General features: G+C 41.5%; 1 protein-coding gene across 4 annotated transcripts in view; it reads left to right on the top strand.

Moving 5' to 3' along the window:
- LOC132883352 (spectrin beta chain, non-erythrocytic 1-like) overlaps nucleotides 1–24,981 on the top strand; it is a 202,851-nt gene that overhangs the window by 108,777 nt on the left and 69,093 nt on the right. For all 4 annotated transcript variants that reach the window (XM_060916867.1, XM_060916869.1, XM_060916865.1 and 1 more), the window contains 7 exons: nucleotides 2,894–3,764; nucleotides 5,315–5,452; nucleotides 5,794–6,550; nucleotides 8,261–8,463; nucleotides 8,555–8,645; nucleotides 12,908–13,054; nucleotides 19,071–19,334. In XM_060916867.1, coding sequence (XP_060772850.1) covers nucleotides 2,894–3,764; nucleotides 5,315–5,452; nucleotides 5,794–6,550; nucleotides 8,261–8,463; nucleotides 8,555–8,645; nucleotides 12,908–13,054; nucleotides 19,071–19,334 — 2,471 coding nt within the window. The remainder of the gene's footprint in view (nucleotides 1–2,893; nucleotides 3,765–5,314; nucleotides 5,453–5,793; nucleotides 6,551–8,260; nucleotides 8,464–8,554; nucleotides 8,646–12,907; nucleotides 13,055–19,070; nucleotides 19,335–24,981) is intronic.

The raw sequence follows: 24,981 nt of genomic DNA, 5'->3' as shown, positions 1-24,981 counted from the left end.
TCTCGTTTGGACGGTAAACCTGTTGGTACAGTTAAACGCAGCACATGAATCTTTATTCTCCGCTTTGACCTATCCAATATGGCGACGAGGATGACGTATGATTCTACGCGGAAGGCGGCGTCTTTAATGGTCCGGAATAAATTGAATGATACACGTTGATGGATTCATTTCTTCTACGCCCTTTTTGAGGAATGTATTGTAGGACTTAAACCCACATCTGAAGAGGTGAGATCGCTCCTTTTTTTTTCCCTATTTTTGCTGGCGGGATTGACTCTGCCCTAAGGGCAGAGTCTCTCTCTCTCTCTCTCTCTCTCTCTCTCTCTCTCACTTTGCACCATTACACAATAAATATTCACAGTGAAAATATTTTGTAAGCATGTTTCATGAACCAAGTTATAGGATTTGTTGACAACTCGCATCGAGTTCGTTACACTTCTACCTGGCGTGAAGCACTCAGTCATGTGGTTGTGACGTCATCTTAAACAAATCCGTTCTACTCATCCAGACGACTTCACAACGGCAACGTTGCCAGATCTTTCCACTCTGGAACCCGTTCTCAAAAAGATTGCGTTTTGGGCACCCAAAACGCCGGTGCCGTGTGGACGCCAGGCCTAAACGATAAGCAATTGTATCGGAGTCACCTGAATCCGTTGCCGTGTGGACAGGGCCTTAACTACAGGCTTAGCAGATTTCAGCTTCTGCCTGTAGGACGGAATAAGATGAACCATACAGTGATCAGATAGTCCCAAGGCTGCACGGGGGACAGAGTGGTATGAGTCCTTTAAAACAGTGTAACAGTGGTCCAGAGTGTTAGAGTCCCTGGTGGGACACTTAGGTGGGGTTTACATTAAACCGTATCAACGGATCATCAGATTAACGTTTTTAAAAACGATTAGCGTGCACACAGCAACGCCAATACACGATTCGCGTGCACACAGCAACGCCAATACACGGGTATGCTAATCACATGACTAATTCGGCACGCAAGTTGAAATGTGTCAGTGCAGCTCATCGCTTCCTCAGCGGCTGCGCTCCAAATCACTCCACCCTGAACAGCGAGTGCCCTCTGGACGGTGCGCACTCTGACCCTGCGCAGCTCACAGAGCGCGCGAGTGAAGTGCACGAGCAGTGATTCGGGACTGAGCCGCTGTGCGCAAGTCACTTACCACTTGCAAGTGGAAGGATGGCAAGCCTAAAGACGATCATAACTACACAATGGGCAGTATTTGCATCAGTATTTGCAGTATTTTCATACTTTTATACTCTTTAATGAAAGGTGATACAAGGCGGAAGTCCGCGCCGTTTTTCAGCAGTTGCGTCACATGACCAACGCCAGCGAATCAGGAAGGTGGATGTTACAGTGACGTTGTCCAATGACGATGCCAGCTAGAGCTCAGCACAGCGTATCCGCGTATTCTCAATGTTTACACAGCACCGGACCAGACACGATCTGGATTGAATACGTGGACCCTGGCGGATTCCCATTTCCCGGCGTTTCCAGGCGTTTTAATGTAAACGGACAGTGCATCCGCGAAGAAAACGAGACAGATACGGTCTAATGTAAACTTGGCCTTAATGTGCTGTTTATATTTTGGCAGTTCATGGCTGAGGTTTGCACCGTTAAAGTCCCCTAAAACAATGAGCAAAGAGTCCGGGTGGTTTTTCTCCACATTGTTTATCTGGTCAGCCAGGTGTTGTAATGCCTCATTAACACAAGCCTGAGGGGGGATGTAAACTCCAACCAGAATAAACGAGGAAAACTCTCACGGAGCATAAAACGGTTTGCAGTTTATGAATAATGACTCCAGATGAGAACTGCATGATTTATTTAGAACTGTGACATCAGTACACCAACCTTCGTTAATATAAAAGCAGATTCCACCTTCCCTCGTTTTCCCCGTGAGCTCTGTTTCACGGTCCGCTCGGTGAAGGTGAAATCCAGGCAGATGGCGAGAAGTGTCCAGGATGTGCTCACCGAGCCAGGTTTCGGTGAAGCACAAGGCAGCAGATCTGTTAAAATCTGTGTTGATTGTGTTGAGGAACAGCAGTTCGTCCATCTTACTGGCCAGAGAGCGGACGTTAGCCAGGTGAATAGATGGGAGCGCAGTGCGAAACACCCGCTGCCTCCGTCTGACGAGCGCGCCGGCTCGCTTCCCCCGGTGTCCCCGGCGTAATCCATAGAGAGCTACTGCTCCTCCAACAAGTAGCTCTGAAAAACTTTCCAGATTGATGAAAGCCGATGAAAGAACTTTACTGGTGGTTAATCCAACGTTTGAGTTCTTCTCTAGAGTATGTGACAAGCGAAGAAACGCAAGAAACACAACAAATACGCAGAACGAACAAAAACGTAGAAAGTACGAGAGCGAAGTACCGAGGCAACCGTCCGCGGCGCCATCTTGGTAGACCTCAAGATGTCTCACTTTCGACATTTGATATGTTGTCTATGTTCTATTGTGAATACAATATCAGTTTTTGAGATTTTGTAAATTATTGCATTCCGTTTTTATTTACGATTTGTACTTTGTCCCAACTTTTTTGGAATCGGGGTTGTAATTATGTGACTTATGAAGTAAATTGGTTGGACCAGCTCTTATTTAGGGGTTTCATACAACAGGGGGTGAATACTTATGCACACTCCAGATTTCTTTGTTTTCATCTTAATTATTGTTTGTGTCACAATAACAAATCAATGTGCACCTTTAAAGTGGTAGGCGTGTTGTGTAAATCAAATGGTGCTAACCCTCCAAAAATCCATTTTAATTCCAGCTTGTAATGCAACAAAACAGGACAAACACCAAGGGGGGGGGGGGGGTAAATACTTTTGCAAGGCACTGTATACATATTGGAGAAAATAAAGTGAAATAACAGTGTTGCTATTTGCATTTCTGTGCAGGCTATAAGCCTTGTGACCCACAGGTGATCCGTGACCGTGTGGCCCACATGGAGTTCTGCTACCAGGAGCTGACACAGCTGGCAGCAGAGCGGTGCGCGCGTCTTGAAGAGTCACGTCGCCTCTGGAAATTTTTCTGGGAGATGGCTGAGGAGGAAGGCTGGATCCGTGAGAAGGAGCAGATTCTGTCATCCGATGACTGTGGAAAGGACCTGACAGGGGCACTGCGCCTGCTTAGCAAGCACAAGGCCTTTGAAGATGAGAAGAGCGGGCGCGCCGGACACCTCCAGCAGACCGTGCACCAGGGCGAGGAGCTGGTAGCAGCTGGCCACTTCGGTGCAGACAAGATCAGTCAGCGTATCGCTGATGTCCAGGGACAGTGGGTGGCACTGGAGCAGCTGTCAGCAGCACGCAAGGTCCGGCTTCAGGAGGCCTGTGCCCTGCACCAGTTCCAGGCTGACGCGGATGACATGGACGCCTGGATGCTGGACGCGCTGCGCATCGTGTCCAGCACTGACGTGGGGCATGACGAGTTCTCGGCACAGGCATTAGTTAAGAAGCACAAGGACGTAGCCGAAGAGATTGCTAGCTATAGACCAGTGCTGGATGCCCTTCATGAGCAGACCAAAGCGCTACCTGAAGAACAGGCACGCTTAGCAGATGCCAGTGGACGTCTATCAGGCATCGAGGAACGATATAAGGAGGTGGTTGAACTGACCAGGCTGAGAAAGCAGGCACTGCAGGACGCACTGGCATTGTACAAGATGTTGAGCGAGGCAGATGCCTGTGAGTTGTGGATCGACGAAAAGGAGCAATGGTTGAATGGAATGGAAATCCCAGAGAAACTGGAGGATTTGGAGGTGATTCAGCACAGGTAGGCATATTTTATTTGTAATTGTGTGTATTAGGATCGAGAAGAATGATGAATCATAAATTTAATGGGCTCTTTTTTTTTTTTTTTTTACTAATGGAACATATGACTTTGGAAATAATTATTTAAATAATATTGGCTGGCGTTGAGTGGTATATCAGATGTATTCCATTCAGCTAGCATGATATTGAACAAGTTGAAGATGAGTAGCTGAATGGAATATATCTGATATACTGCTCAAAGCCAGCCATTATTATTATTATTATTATTATTATTATTATACATACACATTTGATGGAACAAGTATAGATTTTACAGAAAGTTAAGACTGGGGGTAGCTTACCAATATCAAATGCTAATTCTGATCGAATGTAATTCAACGTTCTGTCAATCCAATGTACAAAGTCAAAGTTCTAACAATAAAAATGGTCCAAGTCCAAAAAGCCTGATCAACAACCCAACTTGTATACAAGCTATATCCAGGTAGACAGTTCAAGTTCAGTTACTTTTGGTCGTAGTTAATTGTTACATTGCAGTTGTTCAAAACAAAAGCACTTTGCTGAGTGAAGTCCACAAGTGACGTCCTCTTGTAAAAGTCTCCATCATGTTTCCTCACCTCCAAGTAGAACTTTGACAGTATTTCTGCTATTGCTCTCTTTTCCAGTTTTTTTATGTCCATTGGTCTGTTTTTCTCTTGCAAATATGTGTAAAGAATATCCACATGAAGTTTTGGTAGCCTTTCAGGTGTTCAGCGTATCTGCCTCCTTTAAATCTTCCGCTTTTAACGAAGCAAACCTCATGGCCATGTTTGTTTACAAACTGATTTAAAGAGACAGTCACTCACTAGTGCGGAAGTTTTACATCTCTGACGTCTCTTTTCCAGTTTTTCAATGTCTGTTGGTTTGTTTTTCTCTTGTAAATATGTGTGAAGGATATCTAATGAAGTTTTGGTAGCCTTTCTGGTGTTCAGCACGTCTTTAGTTTCAGTTTTCAGTTTATTTATTTAGTGCTTAAACCTAGCACTCGATTAGCCTCATCTTCTCTCTTTCCCGGCCAACAAAGAAATGATTGTAAGCATGCACAGTGGAAAAGTTTTGTCGTTGGATCTTCACATGAGCTCCGACGTGTGACATCATGTTGTCTTGACAATGTGTAATATTATAACAATATCGCATGCTCATTTTCCATTGGGGAGAGTGGCGTAATACATGGAGGATAAGCGATATGATGATAATATTGCATGCCATCAATAAACCCACTAGAAGGGAATAGAATACATGGTTTTATTCCATGGAAAAAGTGGCCTGTATGTATAATAATTTTGCTTATTATAGCTATTTTGCCATAAGGAACTGCACTAGGTTTCTTAAATCCTAGTGCTGCCAAGCATGGCTCCTAACCTTAAAAATGGCTATATTATAAATTGTTTGGTGGTTAAGTGAGTTTAAATGTGTCATTTCCTTATCAAAAATAATTTGGTTTTCAGTAAGAAAACGATCATAAACAATACATATTCTGCTTGCACTAGACATTTTTCACCTCGTCTGTTCCAGATTTGAGAGTCTGGAGCCAGAGATTAACAGCCAGGCTTCTCGGGTGGCTGTAGTGAACCAGATTGCCCGCCAGCTTATCCACAGTGGGCACCCGAGTGAGAAAGAGATCAAAGCCCAGCAGGACAAGCTCAACACCAGGTAAAGCCCCTTCACTCTCATTCTGTGAGCTCCAGGGACAAATGGAGCCAGTTATTACCTATAGACTTCAACATGTTTTACAAACTGTGAGTGAATATTTCAAAAGGGAATAGTGTTTCCCCTGCAGGTCTGTGTTCCCAACAGTATACAGTCTTCAAGCGATTGCTAAAATATTACATCACCTACCAATTAATGAAAACAAATTTGGTTTTCATCCAGTGCCTGTGTCAACTTCCAAAATGGCATACTGCCATAGAAAATAGTACAAGGGACAGCATAATATTTGAATTAATAATTTAAATACAGCTTGTGTTCTACTCAAGGCTTCCATCTTTTGCCAGGTGGAGCCAGTATCGTGATCTGGTAGATCGGAAGAAGGATGCTCTGAACTCAGCTCTGGGAGTGCAAAACTACTACCTTGAATGCAATGAGACCAAATCCTGGATTCGCGAAAAGACCAAGGTGATCGAGTCCACACAGGATCTGGGCAACGATCTGGCTGGCGTCATGGCACTTCAGCGCAAGCTGACTGGCATGGAGCGAGACCTAGTTGCTATCGAGGATAAACTGGGTGATCTGGGGAAGGAAGCTGACCGATTGGCCGAAGAGCATCCAGACCAGGCTCCTGGCATCAAGGGCCATTTGGGGGAGATCAAAGACGTGTGGGAGGAGATGAAGGGAACCATGCATGCTCGAGAAGAGTCCCTGGGTGAAGCCAGCAAGCTCCAGCAGTTCCTCAGGGAGCTGGATGACTTCCAGGTGTGGCTGTCACGTACCCAGACTGCTGTGGCTTCAGAGGACATGCCCAACACTCTGACCGAGGCTGAAAAGCTTTTGGCGCAGCATGAGGGAATCAAAAACGAGATTCGTAACTACAAGGACGACTACCAGAAGATGCGCGACATGGGCGAGACCGTGACCCGGGGCCAGACGGATGCCCAGTACATGTTCCTGAGTCAGAGGCTGCAAGCGCTGGATACTGGCTGGAACGAGCTCCAGAAGATGTGGGAGAACAGACAGAAACATCTGTCGCAGTCTCATGCCTACCAGCTCTTCCTCCGGGATACCAAGCAGGCCGAGGCTTTCTTGAACAATCAGGTGGGGAAACGATGACTAGTGATATGATGCAGCAAAATAACACGACCGTTAACATTATGGTATGAACGACGAGGTCATAAAATTCCCATGGGTCCGAAAGAAACCTGGGGGGAGGAGCAGATATCATTCAGAGGAAGTGGAGTTGCAAAACAGGGGATGCTTTTATGCGTGGATTTATTTGAGGAGATGCTTTGGAGGATGATTTTGTATATAAAATTTGCAGCCTGGACTCATCAGAAATTTGAAGACTTCAGCCTTACCTTTTGACACGTGAAGTCACGCACAGTAAGCTTGCTATTTAACCCTTTCACCACTGCATAAGTTTTTCCAAAAGAGGGTTCCCGTACTACAGCGAGACTGGAATGGCTGCAGTGGTGAAAGGGTTAAGCGGGTAAAGTCACAAGAATGGTGTTGGCAAATATGGACACAGAGCATATGCTAGTTAATGACCGAGACTAAAGATTTGGCTAGCTAGCATGCCTCCTATTCTTGGGTTTCACGTGACATCACATCCACCTCATTAGTTATTCAGAACTTTAGCTGGTGGTCTACCAAAGCTCAGTCAACAAAGCATTTGTATGGAGAAGGTGCATTGCTCGCATGAAAAATGCCTTACGCTTGCGTTGTTTTAGGTTGTTTGAATCGATCAAACCGTGAAACTGATAAAAGTTTCTTCAGGGTTCCCCGTGAACTAATAAAGGGTGAATGAACACAGGATTTCACAAAAAGCCATCGAGAGAGGTGGCTTTTGAACCTCTCACTGAAGTCGAAGGGAACCGAGTCGAAGCATGCTCAAGTTTGCAGTGATCACTTGGTGAAAGGTTTGTATCTCCCTCATGTCCTTAGTGTTTTCCAAGTACTCTTCTTGCTATGTATCGTTATTTTACGGTACTTTTTTTTTTAGTCACAAAGCGCTAAAGTCCCCAGCTGTTTCTTTGTTTACTCCTCACAAAGTCCATAGGCATGAAGGTTGTGACAAAATTCTTCCCCAGCCATACAGTTACAATACGCCATGATCACTTCTCCATCCAACTAAGATCCAGGTCTTTTAAAGGGGTTTCTGATGATCTTTGTGAATGATTTACCTGAGAGATAAGAGCCAACACAAGTGAGAATCAAGCAAACTGTTTGTTTACACTTCAACTTGCAGCGCTTTGTTGTAAAGACGTGAACGAAAAGCTTAAAAAACATACTTACATGGGCAAAAACAATACAGGATTAATTCAGCAGCGACTTGATCCCAAGGTCCTTTACCCAGCCATGTACAAAAATGTTGTAAGCCTCCATACTCTTCCACGCTTTCATCTGTTTTGCGGTGTAGAAGGATGTCTACAACACCAGATAGTTCGAGATGTTGGGGAACTCGACTGAAAGGTAGTTTTCGAGATTGTATGACATCCTTCTTTCCCAGACTGTAGGGGTTGATTCCACTACACATAGCAATCTTCTGAATATATCTAAAGCGAGCAGTGGCTTCTAGATTACGAGTGTACTCTGATAAGTTATCGCTAGTTGTTTGCAGCTGTTTTATCAGAAGTGAAATCACTAAGAAAAGTCACGTGACTGAAACCCAAGAATACAGACAATGTGACTTTTGAACTGTATTGAGAAATTTGACCCAAACAACAATTTATACAAGTGGATTCTTGGAGATTTAAAAGTTTGGAGTTGGGCCACTTCCAGTAACACTGATTCTCCCTCGCTCTTCAGGAATATGTATTGGCCCACACGGAGATGCCAGCTACCCTTGAAGGAGCAGAAGGGGCCATCAAGAAGCAGGAGGACTTCATGACTACTATGGACGCCAACGAGGAAAAGATTAATGGCGTGGTGGAGACGGGCCGCAGGCTGGTCAGTGACGGGAACATTAGCGCTGAACGTATCCAAGAGAAAGTGATGTCTATTGAGGAAAGGTACAGTGAAGTACATTCTGGACAGGTGTAAATATCATCAATGTAACGCTGAGGAAACAAATGGTTTTAAGCATATGGTGTGTGTTTACAGGCATAAGAAGAATCGTGAGGCAGCCAGTGAGCTTCTCACAAAGCTGAAAGACAACAGAGATCTCCAGAGGTTCCTCCAGGACTGTCAGGAGGTGAGCTGAACTTGGAGTGTCTTTTATTGCTCATCTCATCTCATTATCTCTATCTGCTTTATCCTGTTCTACAGGGTCGCAGGCAAGCTGGAGCCTATCCCAGCTGACTACGGGCGAAAGGCGGGGTACACCCTGGACAAGTCGCCAGGTCATCACAGGGCTGACACATAGACACAGGCAACCATTCACACTCACATTCACACCTACGCTCAATTTAGAGTCACCAGTTAACCTAACCTGCATGTCTTTGGACTGTGGGGGAAACCGGAGCACCCGGAGGAAACCCACGCGGACACGGGGAGAACATGCAAACTCCACACAGAAAGGCCCTCGCCGGCCACGGGGCTCGAACCCAGGACCTTCTTGCTGTGAGGCGACAGCGCTAACCACTACACTGCCGTGCCACCCGTCTTTTATTGCTGCATGGGATAAATAATGATCGACTTTCTTCCAGAGGTTGTGTCATTTGCTGTTATATCCTCTCTCGAATGTTTTGATTCAACATAGCAATTTCAGGAATTATTTTTCTCATGGGTATATTCATTTTACATATATAGCTCGCTGATGGTCGACAAGGCGCATAGCACCAAGCCGGCTATAAGCCATGTACAAGAAGATTGAGTGGAATAACTGTTTTATTCTATCCACATTCACTGGATTTTGAGAAACAGACCTTTTTCTTTTGCAAATTTGATAAATAAAAACTTTTATACAAAACATCCGACGAAACCATTTCCGCTTAGGCGGATTGCTTAAAAACCTATCGATGGCTGCACGAATTGAGTTGAGTGTTTGGGGTTTTTTTTGAGAAGGTACCGTCTTGCTGTCATGTTGAGATATAGAGTAGCTTTAAACATTTCTTTATACCCTTCCCTCACAAAGAAAGTTTGGGGGGTATATAGGAATCACCCTGCCCGCCCGTCTGTCCATGTGTCTTGTAAGTGCAACTCCTCCTAAACGGTTTGATGGATTTCGCTGAAACTTTACACAGTTGCAGTACACCACCTGAACATGTGCATGAAGGAAAACAATCCCAAAACCAGTAAATTAGAAATACAAAGGATGAAAAAAAGATGCTAAATTCTCACCATCTGTTCCACTGTCATTAGAGAAGTCAGCTACCGGATCTTTGGAAGTGAATTTCTTGAATATCAATTCACTCATTCCTCATTTTCGCTCTCTGATGAAAGACGAAATTGTCCAACAGAGCCATATCACCAGTTTAGCAGAGACCTGGCTAATTCCTTCTGACATCCATGCAGAAATACAAAACTTGAACAGTTTGATCATGTGGGCTGCCAAAGAAAACGAAGAAATGGTGCATTGCTTCTATATATTCATCAGGACCTACATTTAGTGAAGCGAATGAATGCTAGAGAAGTGTCGATTGATTATCAGGTGATTATAGATGACTTGTAACCACGTAATCAAAATGTGCTACGTCATGAGCGTCCGCCATGATGGTGGATATACAAAGCGACTAGGACGGCAGCCGCTGAAAGCGTGTCTGTAAACAGTGCTGAATTTTCTCAGTATTACCACGATTTGAACGCTCGAGCGAAGATGGATACATGTGGTTTTGACCCATGTTATTTTAAAAAGTCAGGCTTTTCTGAAGATAAGACGCTTCTACCGACCATCAAGTACGAATACAGGTCATTTCGTCCAAAGCCTTTTTCATACGCACTTTCAGGTATTTGTTTGTTCGAAAAAAGGAGGATGGAATTTGACCGAAGCAAAGCACATTTTTTAAAGCACACGAGTGCCATCGTATGGATCATGTTAAATCTTTAGGTGCTGAGAAACGCTCTCCCGGGGGCTTCATTCACGAATCCCAGGTCGAGGCGCAGTCCTACTGACCCGAGACTGTGCTCATTCCAAAGGGGGAGGCTTAGATGGAGGTGCCTGTCAAATTTGGCTTCGCTGCGAGCTCCCCTGGCTGAGTTATTAATTTTTAAAGCCAGCTGGATCATGTTAAATCTTTAGGCACTGAGCAGTGCTCTGATGGGGCTTTCATTCATGAAAACCAGAACATCTGAAATATAAAATCATGGATAGTGCATCTGAAAAAGGCTTTGGACGGAATGTCTTAACTATTGGACAAAATGTCCTGATCCCCTCGTCTCCTCTCTGTACCAAGTCTCAGAGTCTCCTCGCCCTCTTTCCAAATCACGGAATTCTAAAAAAAAATCAGAACGTGCCACAGTCACGAGTACTGTTGTGACCACAACTATATACGGCATAGCTAAAAGAACACTTAAAGCAGTGGAAAAACAGAGAGTTGCGCACGCATGATTGTTTGTTTTGTATGGAATGCCGCTTGACCCCGCATTTGTATCTCCACCAACATGGCTGACATCCGGGTTTCTATTTTGCTTTGACATCGCTTGCAAGTCAAGGATCGTGTCACCAGCTGAGGATAGAGCAGCGCGTTTTGTGGTTCTCAAACTATACAATCATCCGAAAACCAGCGTTCAGGATTTTCTTTCTGGAATTACGAGAGACTTCAACGTAGACATTTTCACTCAAAACAGTTATACAAGGAAACTCTCAGATCTGTGCAAATATTACGGATTTCGCCATGTTATGCAAGTTTCCCACGCGTAGAAGAGGAGGTCTTATCGAGCACTTCTTCTACACAAACGATACCTGTGTACTACAGTGATCAACTTTTGTCTGCAGCCATACCATTCAAGTTTTTGCAGTAAATTATGTTGAGTTTTTAAAATAGTGAGTGCATATAAGTAATATTACAAATATTCTTGGCCACATCAGTTGATTTTATAGATTCTTATCCATAAAATACACAACAGATGGGAGCATTTCTTATTCAATGGTTTTCAGACAGTTTAGAAGAATATTAATATGTATTCTTGTCAAAAATCTTGAATCGACCAATTTCGGTTTCAAAAAGGGAGGCGATCGAGCACTGGATTTATAAATCAATTCAAAATGGCCTTATTCAGTCTTCAAGAAGACACACTGTGTTTGCTCCATTTCTTAAAGGAGAACTGAAGTCATTTTTAAACTTGCTTTATTTCTTAATTAGCGTGTTATTCAATTGTTTTGGTTTTAGTAACCTTATATCGTGACTCGTATTGGCAACTAATTGCAATTAAATATTATACTTATCAGCCTATTCAGTTTTTAGCCATGTTGAATGTAGTTAGTTTGGTCCACGGCAGGCGTCGCTTATCCACGCGATCTTCACGAGACTTGTGCGAGACTTCGAAACGTGGTGCATCAGCCAGGTGTCAGTGCCGCCATTTTGAAAACCGTTTTCCAAACGAAATATTGCACAAAAACAAGTTTAAATGACGATTACTGCCTATTTTTTTCAAGCTATCACAACAAACAAAACTTCCGGCTTGATTACGTCAGCATTCGAAAGAGGGCGTGCGCGTCTTTTGACAACGTTGGCAGATGTTGGTCACTTTGATTTCTGCTGTACGTTTTACTTCCGTCCTATGATGTCTCGCACAGTTCTCGACGGATCTCGTTTACGGCCATTGCTTTGACATGTGGACTGATATATTACAGAGCGTATTTCAGACACACATAACTTGCTATAGCAGTGACACAATAGCTATCAAAAATCCATTCCTATATTTAATGAAATGAGATAAATAGAATTTTGATGAAAAAAGTTTGCCTTCGCTTCTCCTTTAATGTGTCCTTTCTGAACTTTGCTGTTCCACTCCGTGAAATTGTACCAAATGGATTTAGACCCCATATATTATTGAGATGAATGACTAATTTTTTAATTCTTCCTTGGACATCTCAGTGATGTAGTTTTCAAACTTCTTTGAGCTTTTGAACCAGTCTAAAAAAAAAAAAAAAAAGACAATTTTTAATGCTTAAAGCTGACGAATGTAAACAAACTGGTGAAATGATGGTAGCAATTTGTGAAAAATGCTGTAAAAATAATAATTCTTGAAAAATAAAACTATGTTCTTACCATCAAATACTTTCATTCCATACTTTGTTGTTTTTATTTTGTATTTTTTGGGGTTTTGTTTTCGAGTTTTTATTTCGTCCTCGGTTGGTTCAGCGACACGCTCCACCATTTTGTTTCTCTCTACTCACGGTATATGAGCTGATATCTTAGTAGTAGAGGAGCCAATCAGAGCGCGTGATTGCTCATATCCAGTGAATGTGGATAATATACACACACAACAAGTTGACAGCAGTATGAAAATGAGCAAATGGGCTATTTTATGTTTGCAAGTGTGGTTATATAACTGCCACTCCCACACTTCCAGTTGTCCCTGTGGATCAGCGAGAAGATGTTAACAGCACAGGACATGTCCTATGATGAAGCACGCAACCTGCACAGCAAGTGGCTCAAACACCAGGCCTTCATGGCAGAACTGCAGTCCAACAAAGAGTGGCTGGAGAAAATTCAGAAGGTATAAATTTAAATTATATAAAACAAGTGCCCCGAATAAGTCATTGCTATAGATATTAACCTTCTTCCATTTCCAGTGAAACCGAAGTAATACAGTATACTGTACACCAAATTCACACTGGTTGCAAGAATAGGGCTGACGCTCAGAAAGAGAGCATACGAAGCTTCTTGCGTACAGTACTGCATTTGTAACTATTTATGAAATTAAATCATTTACATGAGTAGCCCATGACAAGATGTGTTTTTTTTTTTTTTTTTTTTTTTGGATGACAGCAAATATTATATGTTAGCAAGTGAAAACATCTTGAATGTAGGTGAGTTTTCGCTACTGTTTTATTTTACGTTACTATAAAGTGAATCTATAAACATTAATCCTTGAAATGAAATTGCTCTTTTGTCAGATAATTTGACTGCTTTCTGCAAATAAATGCTTAAAATGAACGTTATCAATAAAACAAGGTGATTTTAGAAAACATATACAGTATAAAGAACATCGTATTTGTTTTAGTGTAATGTCGTAGTGAGAAAAATAGGTGAATTTAATCTTAACTTCCTAAGTTTTCTTTTTAGGGGAGTCAAATTTTTAAAGCATTAATACAGAAGGTATAAAACTAACCACCGAATAAAATTGAATTATATAAAACATGTACACCAAATAAGGGAATCGCTCTAGATATTGCCCATCTTGGATCTCCTAGAGACTGGAAGCCTATGACGACTCCACAGTCGTGGCCGAAAGTTTTGAGATGGACACATGGTTTTGAGATGGTTTTCACATAGTTTGCTGCGTCGGTGTTTTTATATCTTTTTGTCAGATGTTTCTATGGTATACTCAAGTACAGTTACAGTGGATATAAAGTGTACACACCCCGTGAAAATGACAGGTTTTTCTGATGTAAAAAAAGAGACCACAATAAAAAATAATTTCAAAACTTTTTCCACCTTTTTAATGTGACCTATAACCTGTACAATTCAATTGAAAAACAAACAAATCTGTTAGGGGGGAAAAATAAAAAATAATTAAAAAAAAGTACAATAAGCTGGTTGTACAAGTGTGCACACCCTTAAACTAATACTTTGTTGAAGTACCTTTTGATTTAATTACAGCATTCAGTCTTTTTGGGTCGGAGTCTATCAGCCTGCCACATCTTGACTTGGCAATATTTGCCCACTCTTCCTTGCAAAAGCACTCAAAATCTGTCAGATCTCTTGTGCACAGCCCTCTTCAAGTCACCCCACAGATTTTCAATTGGATTTAGGTCTGGGCTCTGGCTGGGCCATTCCAAAACTTTAATTTTCTTCTGGTGAAGCCATTCTTTTGTTGATTTCGATGTATGCTTGGGGTCATTGCCGTGCTGAAAGATGAAATTCCTCTTCAGCTTCAGCTTTCTAGCAGACACCTGAAGGTTTTGGGCCAAAATTGACTGGTATTTAGAACTGTTCATAATTCCCTCCACCTTGACTAAAGTCCCTGTTCCAGCTGAAGAAAAACAACCCCAAAGCATGACGCTGCCACCACCATGCTTCAAATATACCTTTTGGAATTATGGCCAAAAAGTTCAACCTTGGTTTCATCAGAACATAACACATTTTCCCACATGCTTTTGGGAGAGTTGATGTATCTTTTTGCAAAATTTTGCTGGGCCTGGATGTTTTTCTTTGTAAGAAAAGTTAGGTCTTGTGACCCTACCCCATAGTCCAGACACATTGAGAATATAGGAGATTGCTGTCACATGTAGTACACAACCAGTACTTGCCAGAAATTCCTGCAGCTCCTTCAGTGTTGCTGTAGGCCTTGTGACATGGTGCTCCATCATGCTGGAAAAAGCATTGTTCATCACCAAATTGCTCCTGGATTGTTGGGAGAAGTTGCTCTTAGAGGATGTTTTGATACCATGCAGTGTTCTTGGGCAAAATTGAGTGAGCCCAGTCCATTGGATGAAAAGCAACCCCACACATGAATAGTCTCAGGATGCTTTACAGTTGGCATGACACAGGACTTATGGTAGCGCTCACCTTTTCTTCTCCAGACAATCATTTTTCCAGATGTCCCAAACAGTCTGAAGGGGGCTTCATCAGCGATAATAACTTTCGTCCAGTCCCTGTACTTCCTGCAGAATGTCAGTCTGTCCTTGATGCTTTTCTTGGAGAGAAGTGGCTTCTTTGCTGCCCTTCTTGACACCAGGCCATCCTCCAAAAGTTTTCACCTCACTGTGCATGCAGATGCATTCATGCCTGCCTGCTGCCATTCCTGAACAAGCTCTGCACTGGTGGTGACCTGATCCCATAGCTGAATCCTCTTTAGGAGACAGTCCTGGCACTTGCTGGACTTTCTTGAGTGCCCTGAAGCCTTCACAGCAACTGAACCCCTCTCCTTGAAGTTCTTGATGATCTGATCAATGGTTGATTTAGGTGCAATCTTACTAGCACCAATATCCTTTTGCCTGTGAAGCCCATTTGATGCAAAGCAATGATGACTGCACGTGTTTCCTTGGCGGCAACCATGGTTAACAGAAGACGACAATGATTTCAAGCACCACCCCCCTTTAAAGCAACAAGTCTGCTCTTCTAATTCAATCAGCATGGCAGGGTGAGATCAGCTGCCTTGTCCTCCCTTTTTTGTGATTTAAGTTAATTTTCAAGGCAAGGAAGGACTTTGCAATTAATTGCAATTCATCTGATCACTCTTAATAACAATCAAGAGTCGATGCAAATTGCCACCATAAAAACCGAAGCAGCAAACTTTGTGAAAACTAAAATTTGTGTCCGTCTCAACTTTTGGCCACGACTGTACACTAATTAAACACACCTAATCCAACTTGGTAATGAGGTGAACTTTGGGAACCCTCATATTCTCACTACTCAGCACGGGATGGCTGTCCCATACAGCCAGAATGCACAAAGATATAATCTCATCTCATTATCTCTAGCCGCTTTATCCTGTTCTACAGGGTCGCAGGCAAGCTGGAGCCTATCCCAGCTGACTACAGGCAAAAGGCAGGGTACACCCTGGACAAGTCGCCAGGTCATCACAGGGCTGACACATAGACACAGACAACCATTCACACCTACGGTCAATTTAGACTCACCAGTTAACCTAACCTGCATGTCTTTGGACTGTGGGGGAAACCGGAGCACCCGGAGGAAACCCACACGGACACGGGGAGAACATGCAAACTCCGCACAGAAAGGCCCTCGCCGGCCACGGGGCTCGAACCCGGACCTTCTTCCTGTGAGGCGACAGCGCTAACCACTACACCACCGTGCCGCCCAAAGATATAATTTTATATATAATTTTAATCTCTGTATATATGCTGTAATGTTTTGGATTTTGGTGGCTACTGCCTCATAGAGGTGAAGCAAGGCAGTAGTCACTGTCATCGTGTTGTAAGAATGAGTGTAACAGTAGCACACTGCGCATACGCATAAGCATTACAATCACCAGAATGGCAAATTGTGATCTCACGATACGAACAGTCGATCTCACGTTATCAAAGGTACACAAGAATGAGTGGCGAAGCCACTATGTCATTGTGTTGTATGAATGAGTGTAACAATAGCGAAACTTTGTAACCAATCAGCACTTATCCTGATCAAGTTTGATTACCCGTTCTACTTCTTGATAAACTTCGGAACCAATCAGAGCCAGAAACGAAATAAGAGAATACGAAAGTTATAACTTCGTAGTATTGGAAGATAATCAGCAGATAAAAAGTTAAATGAAATTCACCTTGTAGTTTGCCAAAGCTACTGATTCGATATCAAATAAGTGGTGTTTATTTGAAGAAAATGTACCTTTTGATTATCACAGCTTTTGTTTGGTTCTTCTGAAAGGTCAAATTAAAGGTTTTGTAAGTTGTGTGGGGTTTTTTTATAGCTTTTTGGTAAATACAGTTAGGTCCATATATATTTGGACACTGACACAAATGTTGTTTTTTTTACCTGTTTACTGAAACATATTCAAGTTATAGTTATATAATGGACATAAAGTCCAGACTTTCAGCTTTCATTTGAGGATATCCACATTAAAATTGGTTGAAGGGTTTAGGAGTTTCAGCTCCTTAACATGTGCCACCCTGTTTTTAAAGGGACCAAAAGTAATTGGACAATTGACTCAAAGGCTATTTCATGGACAGGTGTGGGCAATTCCTTTGTTATGTCATTCTCAGTTAAGCAGATAAAAGGCCTGGAGTTGATTTGAGGTGTGGTGCTTGCATTTGGAAGATTTTGCTGTGAAGAAAACATGCGGTCAAAGGAGCTCTCCTTGCAGGTGAAACAAGCCATCCTTAAGCTGCGAAAACAGAAAAAAAACATCCGAGAAATTGCTAGAATATTAGGAGTGGCAAAATCTACAGTTTGGTACATCCTGAGAAAGAAAGAAAGCACTGGTGAACTCATCAATGCAAAAAAGACCTGGACGCCCACAGAAGGTAACAGTGGTGGATGATCGCAGAATAATTTCCATGGCGAAGAGAAACCCCTTCACAACAGCCAACCAAATGAACAACACTCTCCAGAAGGTAGGCATATCAATATCCAAATCTACCATAAAGAGAAGACTGTGTGAAAGTAAATACAGAGGGTTCACTGCACGGTGCAAGCCACTCATAAGCCTCAAGAATAAAAAGGCTAGATTGGACTTTGCTAAAAAAAAAAAAACATCTAAAAAAGCCAGCACAGTTCTGGAAGAACATTCTTTGGACAGATGAAACCAAGATCAACCTCTACCAGAATGATGGAAAGAAAAAAGTATGGTGAAGGCGTGGTACAGCTCATGATCCAAAGCATACCACATCATCTGTAAAACACGGCGGAGGCAGTGTGATGGCTTGGGCATGCATGGCTGCCAGTGGCACTGGGTCACTAGTGTTTATTAATGATGTGACACAGGACAGAAGCAGCCGGATGAATTCTGAGGTATTCAGAGACATACTGTGTGCTCAAATCCAGCCAAATGCAGCCAAACTGATTGGTCGGCGTTTCATAATACAGATGGACAATGACCCAAAACATAAAGCCAAAGCAACCCAGGAGTTTATTAAAGCAAAGAAGTGGAATATTCTTGAATGGCCAAGTCAGTCACCTGATCTCAACCCAATTGAGCATGCATTTCACTTGTTAAAGACTAAACTTCAGACAGAAAGGCCCACAAACAAACAGCAACTGAAAACCGCTGCAGTAAAGGCCTGGCAGAGCATAAAAAGGAGGAAACACAGCGTCTGGTGATGTCCATGAGTTCAAGACTTCAGGCAGTCATTGCCAACAAAGGGTTTTCAACCAAGTATTAGAAATGAACATTTTATTTACAATTATTTAATTTGTCCAATTACTTTTGAGCCCCTGAAATGAAGGGATTGTGTTTAAAAAATGCTTTAGTTCCTCACATTTTTATGCAATCATTTTGTTCAACCCACTGAATTAAAGCTGAAAGTCTGAACTTCAACTGCATCTGAATTGTTTTGTTCAAAATTCATTGTGGTAATGTACAGAACCAAAGTTAGAAAAATGTTGTCTCTGTCCAAATATTTATGGACCTAACTGTATATTGAAAAGCCTATATCAAACTTCTGCTATTCGCTTACATTTTTTTTTTTTTTAGTCTTTACACTTGTGAAAGAAAATGTGCTCATTAGTACTGAATAATGCTTCTAAGACAACTCATAAACAAGTGGGTTTTTTTTAACCATTTTGAAAATATAGTTCACATCACTGTATTTTGAACAAAACACATTAAACAAAATTGGTAACCAAAATACTACAAGCCCTGATGCTGCTCACAACTTGGTGATGCTTGCAAGAGATGAAGTGAGTATAATTGATAACATGTGTATATATGCTGTATTTACTGTATGGACATGGGATCAGAAAACAATTTTATTTATAAGCAGTAGCCACATGGACCCATAGGGTACCTATTTTTTATTTTTTTTTAATCCTGCTGATGGCGAGATAGATTGCGAGAGACCCAGTGTGTTTAATATTAGCCTTATCTTTCTTCATATTTCCTCTGTATAAAGGATGGCACAGCACTGGTGGCTGAGAAGCCAGAGACTGAGGTGGTGGTAAAGGAGAAACTGGAGTCTCTGAAGAAGACGTGGGATGAGCTGGAGTCAACAACCCAGACCAAGGCCCAGTGCCTGTTTGACGCCAACAAGGCTGAGCTGTTCACACAGAGCTGTGCTGACCTGGATAAGTGGCTCTCTGGCCTTGAAGGTCAGATACAGTCAGATGACTTCGGCAAAGACCTGACCAGTGTCAACATCTTGTTGAAGAAACAGCAGGTACTGTATGATCCACATGTTCAAGGCTTGGTTTTAGAGCAACAAAGCAAAAACAATATAATGATTAATGGTTCTAGATTTCCTAAATGCTTTTATATAAAACCTTTTTTTAACACATAGAACCATTCAGGCTCTAAAATGTAATGGTGCTTGTCCCCAGAGCAGCCTGGGCAGCAGTTTGGGGATTAGGTGCCTTGCTCAAGAGCACGTCAGTCATTCCTGCTGGTCCAGGGAATCGAACCGGCAACCTTTTGGTCTCAAAGCTGCTTCTCGAACTGTAACCAGAGAAATTATAAGGAAGGAGATGTGCTGTTTTAAGAATCCTGAATAGGAGTCATTGGGAAAAGTCTGTAATGCCAGTGATGGCAGTTGTATGCACATCCCGCCCAGTCATCTGTTGATGCAGGAAACATATTAAGCCAATCATGTTGATGCAAGCGTGCATTTGTGCATGCATAGTAGAAGTATAGCGGCCTCATAGCAACCTTACGTGTACGTAGTAGAACTATAACCTGTGGGGGAGGGGAAGCTTTTTAAAACTTATCATGGGGCAAAATCATTAAAGTTTTTTAAGTGGTTTTTTTTATCAGATTTGACTGATGAGTCTACGCATGTAGTTTTTATGTCCTGGTGGCCATTGAAAGTGCTTTAACCCTCTGGTGTCTGAAGGAATTTTCTGGCACTCTAATGATTTTGGCATGCTCTGATTTTGTCAATTTCAACAAACCTAAGCAGTATTTCCAAGTCCTATGACTTTTTGTATTCAGCACAAGTTCAGCTACAATAATTTCTATGGAGTATGTATGCCATGATTGTACTTTAAAAAAAAACAGGTAAATGAAGATGTTGTAAAAGAAAAAAGTTTTTGAACTGTGGAATGTGGGGGGGGGGGAAACATGACCTTACCCATTGTGATGAACCGTTTTTATCACTTGAGGTGATTCTGTTCAGTCTTAGGACTGGGTTCAAGCACAAAAACTTAAATCTGCTCCATTGATTTGGACAATTAACTGGCCATCAAAAAAAGTCTGTCCTATTGTTTTGGGATAAAGGGTTGGCAGTGGGAGGGGGTATTCAATGAGAAGGGTAAAAATTTCCATTCCATTCAATGAGAAGAGTGAAAATCCTTCCCACTGCCACTCTTAGGCCCTGTCCACACGGCAACGGATTCAGGTGACTCCGATACAATTGCTTATCGTTTAGGCCTGGCGTCCACACGGCACCGTCATTTTGGGTGCCCAAAACGCAATCTTTTTGAGAACGGGTTCCAGAGTGGAAAGATCTGGCAACGTTGCCATTGTGAAGTCGTCTGGATGAGTAGAACGGATTTGTTTACGATAACGTCACAACCACATGACTGTGAGTGCTTCACGCCGGGTAGAAGTGTAACGAATATCACCAGGAAAAAGCCTTACAGAGCACTAGTGAGAGTGAAACACGAGCTTGGATATTATTATTATTATTATTATTATTATTATGTTCAGTGTTAGTTCACAGTAGTAATGCAAGAAGCAGAATAGTGACAGTAATAGTGAAGCAAAAACATGCAATTGTACAAACACTGCAGCTCTACAGCAAAATATTCATTTATGAAATGGTCTGATTCTTAACACCAGTAGTGCCAATGATCTTCTCATTGCGATGCGAGTTGTCAACAAATCCTATAACTTGGTTCATGAAACGCGCTTACAAAATATTTTCACTGTGAATATTTATTGTGTAATGGTGCAATCCCGCCAGCAAAAATAGGGAAAAAAAGGAGCGATCTCACCTCTTCAGATGTTGATTTAAGTCCAACAATACATTCCTCAAAAAGGGCGTAGAGGAGCAAATTAATCCAATTTATTCCGGACCATTAAAGACGCCGCCTTCCACGTAGAATCATACGTCATCCTCGCCGCCATATTGGATACGTCAAAGCGGAGAATAAAGATTCATGTGCTGCCTTTAACTGTACCAACAGGTTTACCATCCAAATGAGATCACATGGGATTACCTTTCACAGGTGAGAAACAAATTAATCCATCAACGTGTAGTATTCAATTTATTCCGGACCATTAAAGACGCCGCCTTCTGCGTAGAATCATACGTCATCCTCGCCGCCATATTGGAGAGGTCAAAGCGGAGAATAAAGATTAGCTGCGTTTAACTGTACCAACAGGTTTGCTGTCCAAACGAGATCACATGGGATTACCTTTCACAAGTGAGACTGGAAAAATACTTTTCATTGTATTTGGTCATTATAATGTAATTTTACAAACAGATTTTCCTGACTTTGTGGCTAATATGAAGTCTCGTGCATTATGCGCATGCGTCCTTACTACTTCTATTGTTCTGGTGTCTCCGAAGGGACCGTCTTACAGCGCCCCTAGAGGTGTGGCATGTGCATTGCATCGTTTTCAGCAAGCGTTGCGTTGCCATATGGACCTGATGTTTTACTGATTGTTGCCCATTTGGACGCGATATATTTTTAAATAACATCTCGTTGCCGTTGTCGTGTGGATGTAGCCTTAATCCCATCAGGTCAAGTCCCAATGGGTAAGGTAAGGTTTTTTCACACATTCCAACACAGTTCTAAAACTGGTTTTTACCACATCTTCATTTATCTGATATTTGACTTTATTTTGGTATTTGACTCTATTCAGTGCATCTTGAAATTAACTCTTGTACTATTTTACTCAGTTCAGAGTCACAACCAGTTCTGTTACACAATTACTCTAATTTTGCTCCCACTCCAAATTGTACCCTCAACTCAAAATTAACTATTTTTGAGGAAAATACTTTTAACTCTGGAAAAAATTGCTCAGTCATTTTTCCTGTGTATGCAGTACAGCACACACATCAACCGATCTGCTCATCAGAAATAATAGAAGAAATATTTACACTTACTCGAGCTGATCTTTGGCTGGATCAAGTCGAAATAAAAAAAAAAGCATCGCTCATCAGTGTTGCAGTTCTCAAGATTGAATTGAATCGCTGTCCTGAATAATCTGAAACGCATAAAATCTGTGTGCCATAGTTTTACCTCCAAATAGCCTAAACTACAGCTGACAGATTTTATCCTGTTTATGGTGGATGTTCCCAACGCAAAAGAGAAACCAATCGAAACCGAAAGAGTGAAAGTGATTATCATGCCCTTACCATGTGAATAGTCTTTTATGAATGTGTAAAATGGGAGCTCAGTGTTCTGACTCCGGTGTGACTGGGAAAGGTGACAAGTTTTATGTTTCATCTAATTTAGGTCATTTAAAAACTATATTATTATTTGGCAGTGGGCACATAGGACCCCAGAGGGTTAAAGTGAAAGTTGAAAGTCAGTGAAAGACATTGAAAGTGCCTAAGGGTCTTGTTAGCCCAAAATAAGTTCCTGGGTGTGTTACCAAGATGGCTGCCAAGTGGCAGGACTTGCTTATAAAGACCTTGTCCTCTAAAGAGCTACATTTATTGTACTTGATGTGTATCCTTCACCTGGTAAACTTGTATCTGTAAATTTAAGTGTTGCGTTCTCGGGTGTCATATGCACACTAAAGGTGAAAAAGACTTCGAGTTGTAAAGGTACCATCTCAATGGCAAAATGATAGTTCGTTTTCGGATATGTATTTAATCCAAACATTTGCGATTAGGGTGCTTTGTAATGATTGTGACAATTTCTGCCTACTCGGGGTTGCTTGACTAGTTGACGAACGCATTCATTAGTCACTGCTCTTTGTCTGAAAATATTGTAGACTCCGTGAAGCCAGATCTATAGTCAGCGGCATGTTGTGTAAGGGCCCGGTCCCACAACACCAGTAACTATACTTATAACTACAACTATAAATAAATCAATCCCCTGCAGTTCATGTGGTTGGTGCTCACACCAGACCTACCGTATAGCTCAGGCCTGGGTTTATCCATATTGGTGAGATTGCTTCTGGAGCGATTTTTTTCAAACCTGATCCGATAAAACATCTGACGAATCAGGTAATTGTTTATATGTGACACTGTCTGAGCATATTTTTCCTGAACATCTTTGTTGCCTCAATGGAGGAGAAGCTGATTATGGAAGTGTCAAAGAATCCCTTGCTTTATGACAAAAAGGAAGATGCATGGAAGATCATGGGCAGTAGAGTGGGCATGACTGGTAAGTGTGTGTGGCTGCATGCTCTAAAATCTCTGTAAACCATGCCCATGTTACCCAGGACCAGCTGTAGATCCTGTAAAAAAAAAATTAGAGTGAGAAGTGTCATGTTGCGCTGCGAGTTGAGCCAATTTAAACCGAGATTTTAGAGTGCACAGCCACACACACACACACACACACACACACACACATTGCCACAAATACTATCTGTGGATCATGTAAAGAAAGCTTTTGCAGCATGAGGTCTCATATCTGATACACTTTCCTATGTGCCCACTGCCAAATAATATTATAGTTTTTAAATTACCTAAATTAGATGAAACCTAAAACTTGTCACCTTATTCAGTCACACCGGAGTCAGAACGCTGAGCTCGCACTTATGCATTCATAAAAGACTATTCATGTGGTAACGGCATGATAATCACTTTCACGCTTTCAGTTTCGATTGGTTTCTCTTTCGCAGTAGGAACGCCCACCGGAAACAAGATAAAATCTGTCAGCCATAGTTTAGGCTGTTTGAAGATAAAACTTGTTGCAAGATGGCACACAGATTTTATACGCTTCGGATGATTCAGGACAGTGATTCAGTTCAATCTTGAGAACTGCGACACTGATGATGAGCGATGCTTTTGATGAAAGATGAAAATTTCATCTTTATTGGTGCAATCTGATGCCTTCTGGAGCTGCAATTGAGCCTTAAAAAAGAAATGAAAGAAAGCATTAATTTTAAGCGTGAATTATATTTTAGTAGGCATTTAACACACTTTATTGACTAACTTTAATAAAATGTTACAACAAAGTTTAAATTTAATTTCTCATTCATTAACCAGAACTTTACAAACCACTGTAATTATCAATAAAATCTTCTACAAATTCCTGCAATAAAAGCAGAAACCTTAAATTATCATTTCTAGTGCATTTAAGACAAAAAACAAAATACAAATCACTGCAATCAAGTCTTATTACACAGAATACATCTTTACTATATACAACAAAAATAACATGAGATTCAGCCGACTCTGAAGATTAATATTATGAAATATACAACTGAAAATAATACATCTTTAACAATCTTTCAATTACGTTCATTATGTCATATATTAAATATAGTTAGTTTTTTCTTTTTTATCAGACATCTAGTTTTTAGGTTTGTTTACCTGACATGTTTCGGAAACATCAGCTGATAAAAGATGCGTCACCAATAACATCCGGTGACACTCTGAGGAAGACGACAGTCGTACGTCGAAACATGTCAGGTAAACAAACCTAAAAACTAGATGTCTGATAAAAAAGAAAAAACTAACTACATCTTTAACAAGTTTTGATTTGACGAAATGTACATAATGCAAATGTTGGATCACAAAATGTTAGGAATCCTTTTGATTCTGTTAAAAAGTGCAATAAGCAGGAGTTAAAAATAAGTGAAATTAAGCTACAAATGAAAGGAAATGTTCCTGTAGTTACTTGAAATGTAAATACTCTAAACAATACAAAAAAAATTCAATAATAATGATAGTTTATGAAAGTACG

The sequence above is a fragment of the Neoarius graeffei genome, chromosome 3 (genome assembly GCF_027579695.1).
Source record: "Neoarius graeffei isolate fNeoGra1 chromosome 3, fNeoGra1.pri, whole genome shotgun sequence".
NCBI lineage: Eukaryota > Metazoa > Chordata > Actinopteri > Siluriformes > Ariidae > Neoarius > Neoarius graeffei.
The sequence above is the reverse complement of the archived record's forward strand: the minus strand, read 5'-3'. Positions and strand labels throughout refer to the sequence as shown.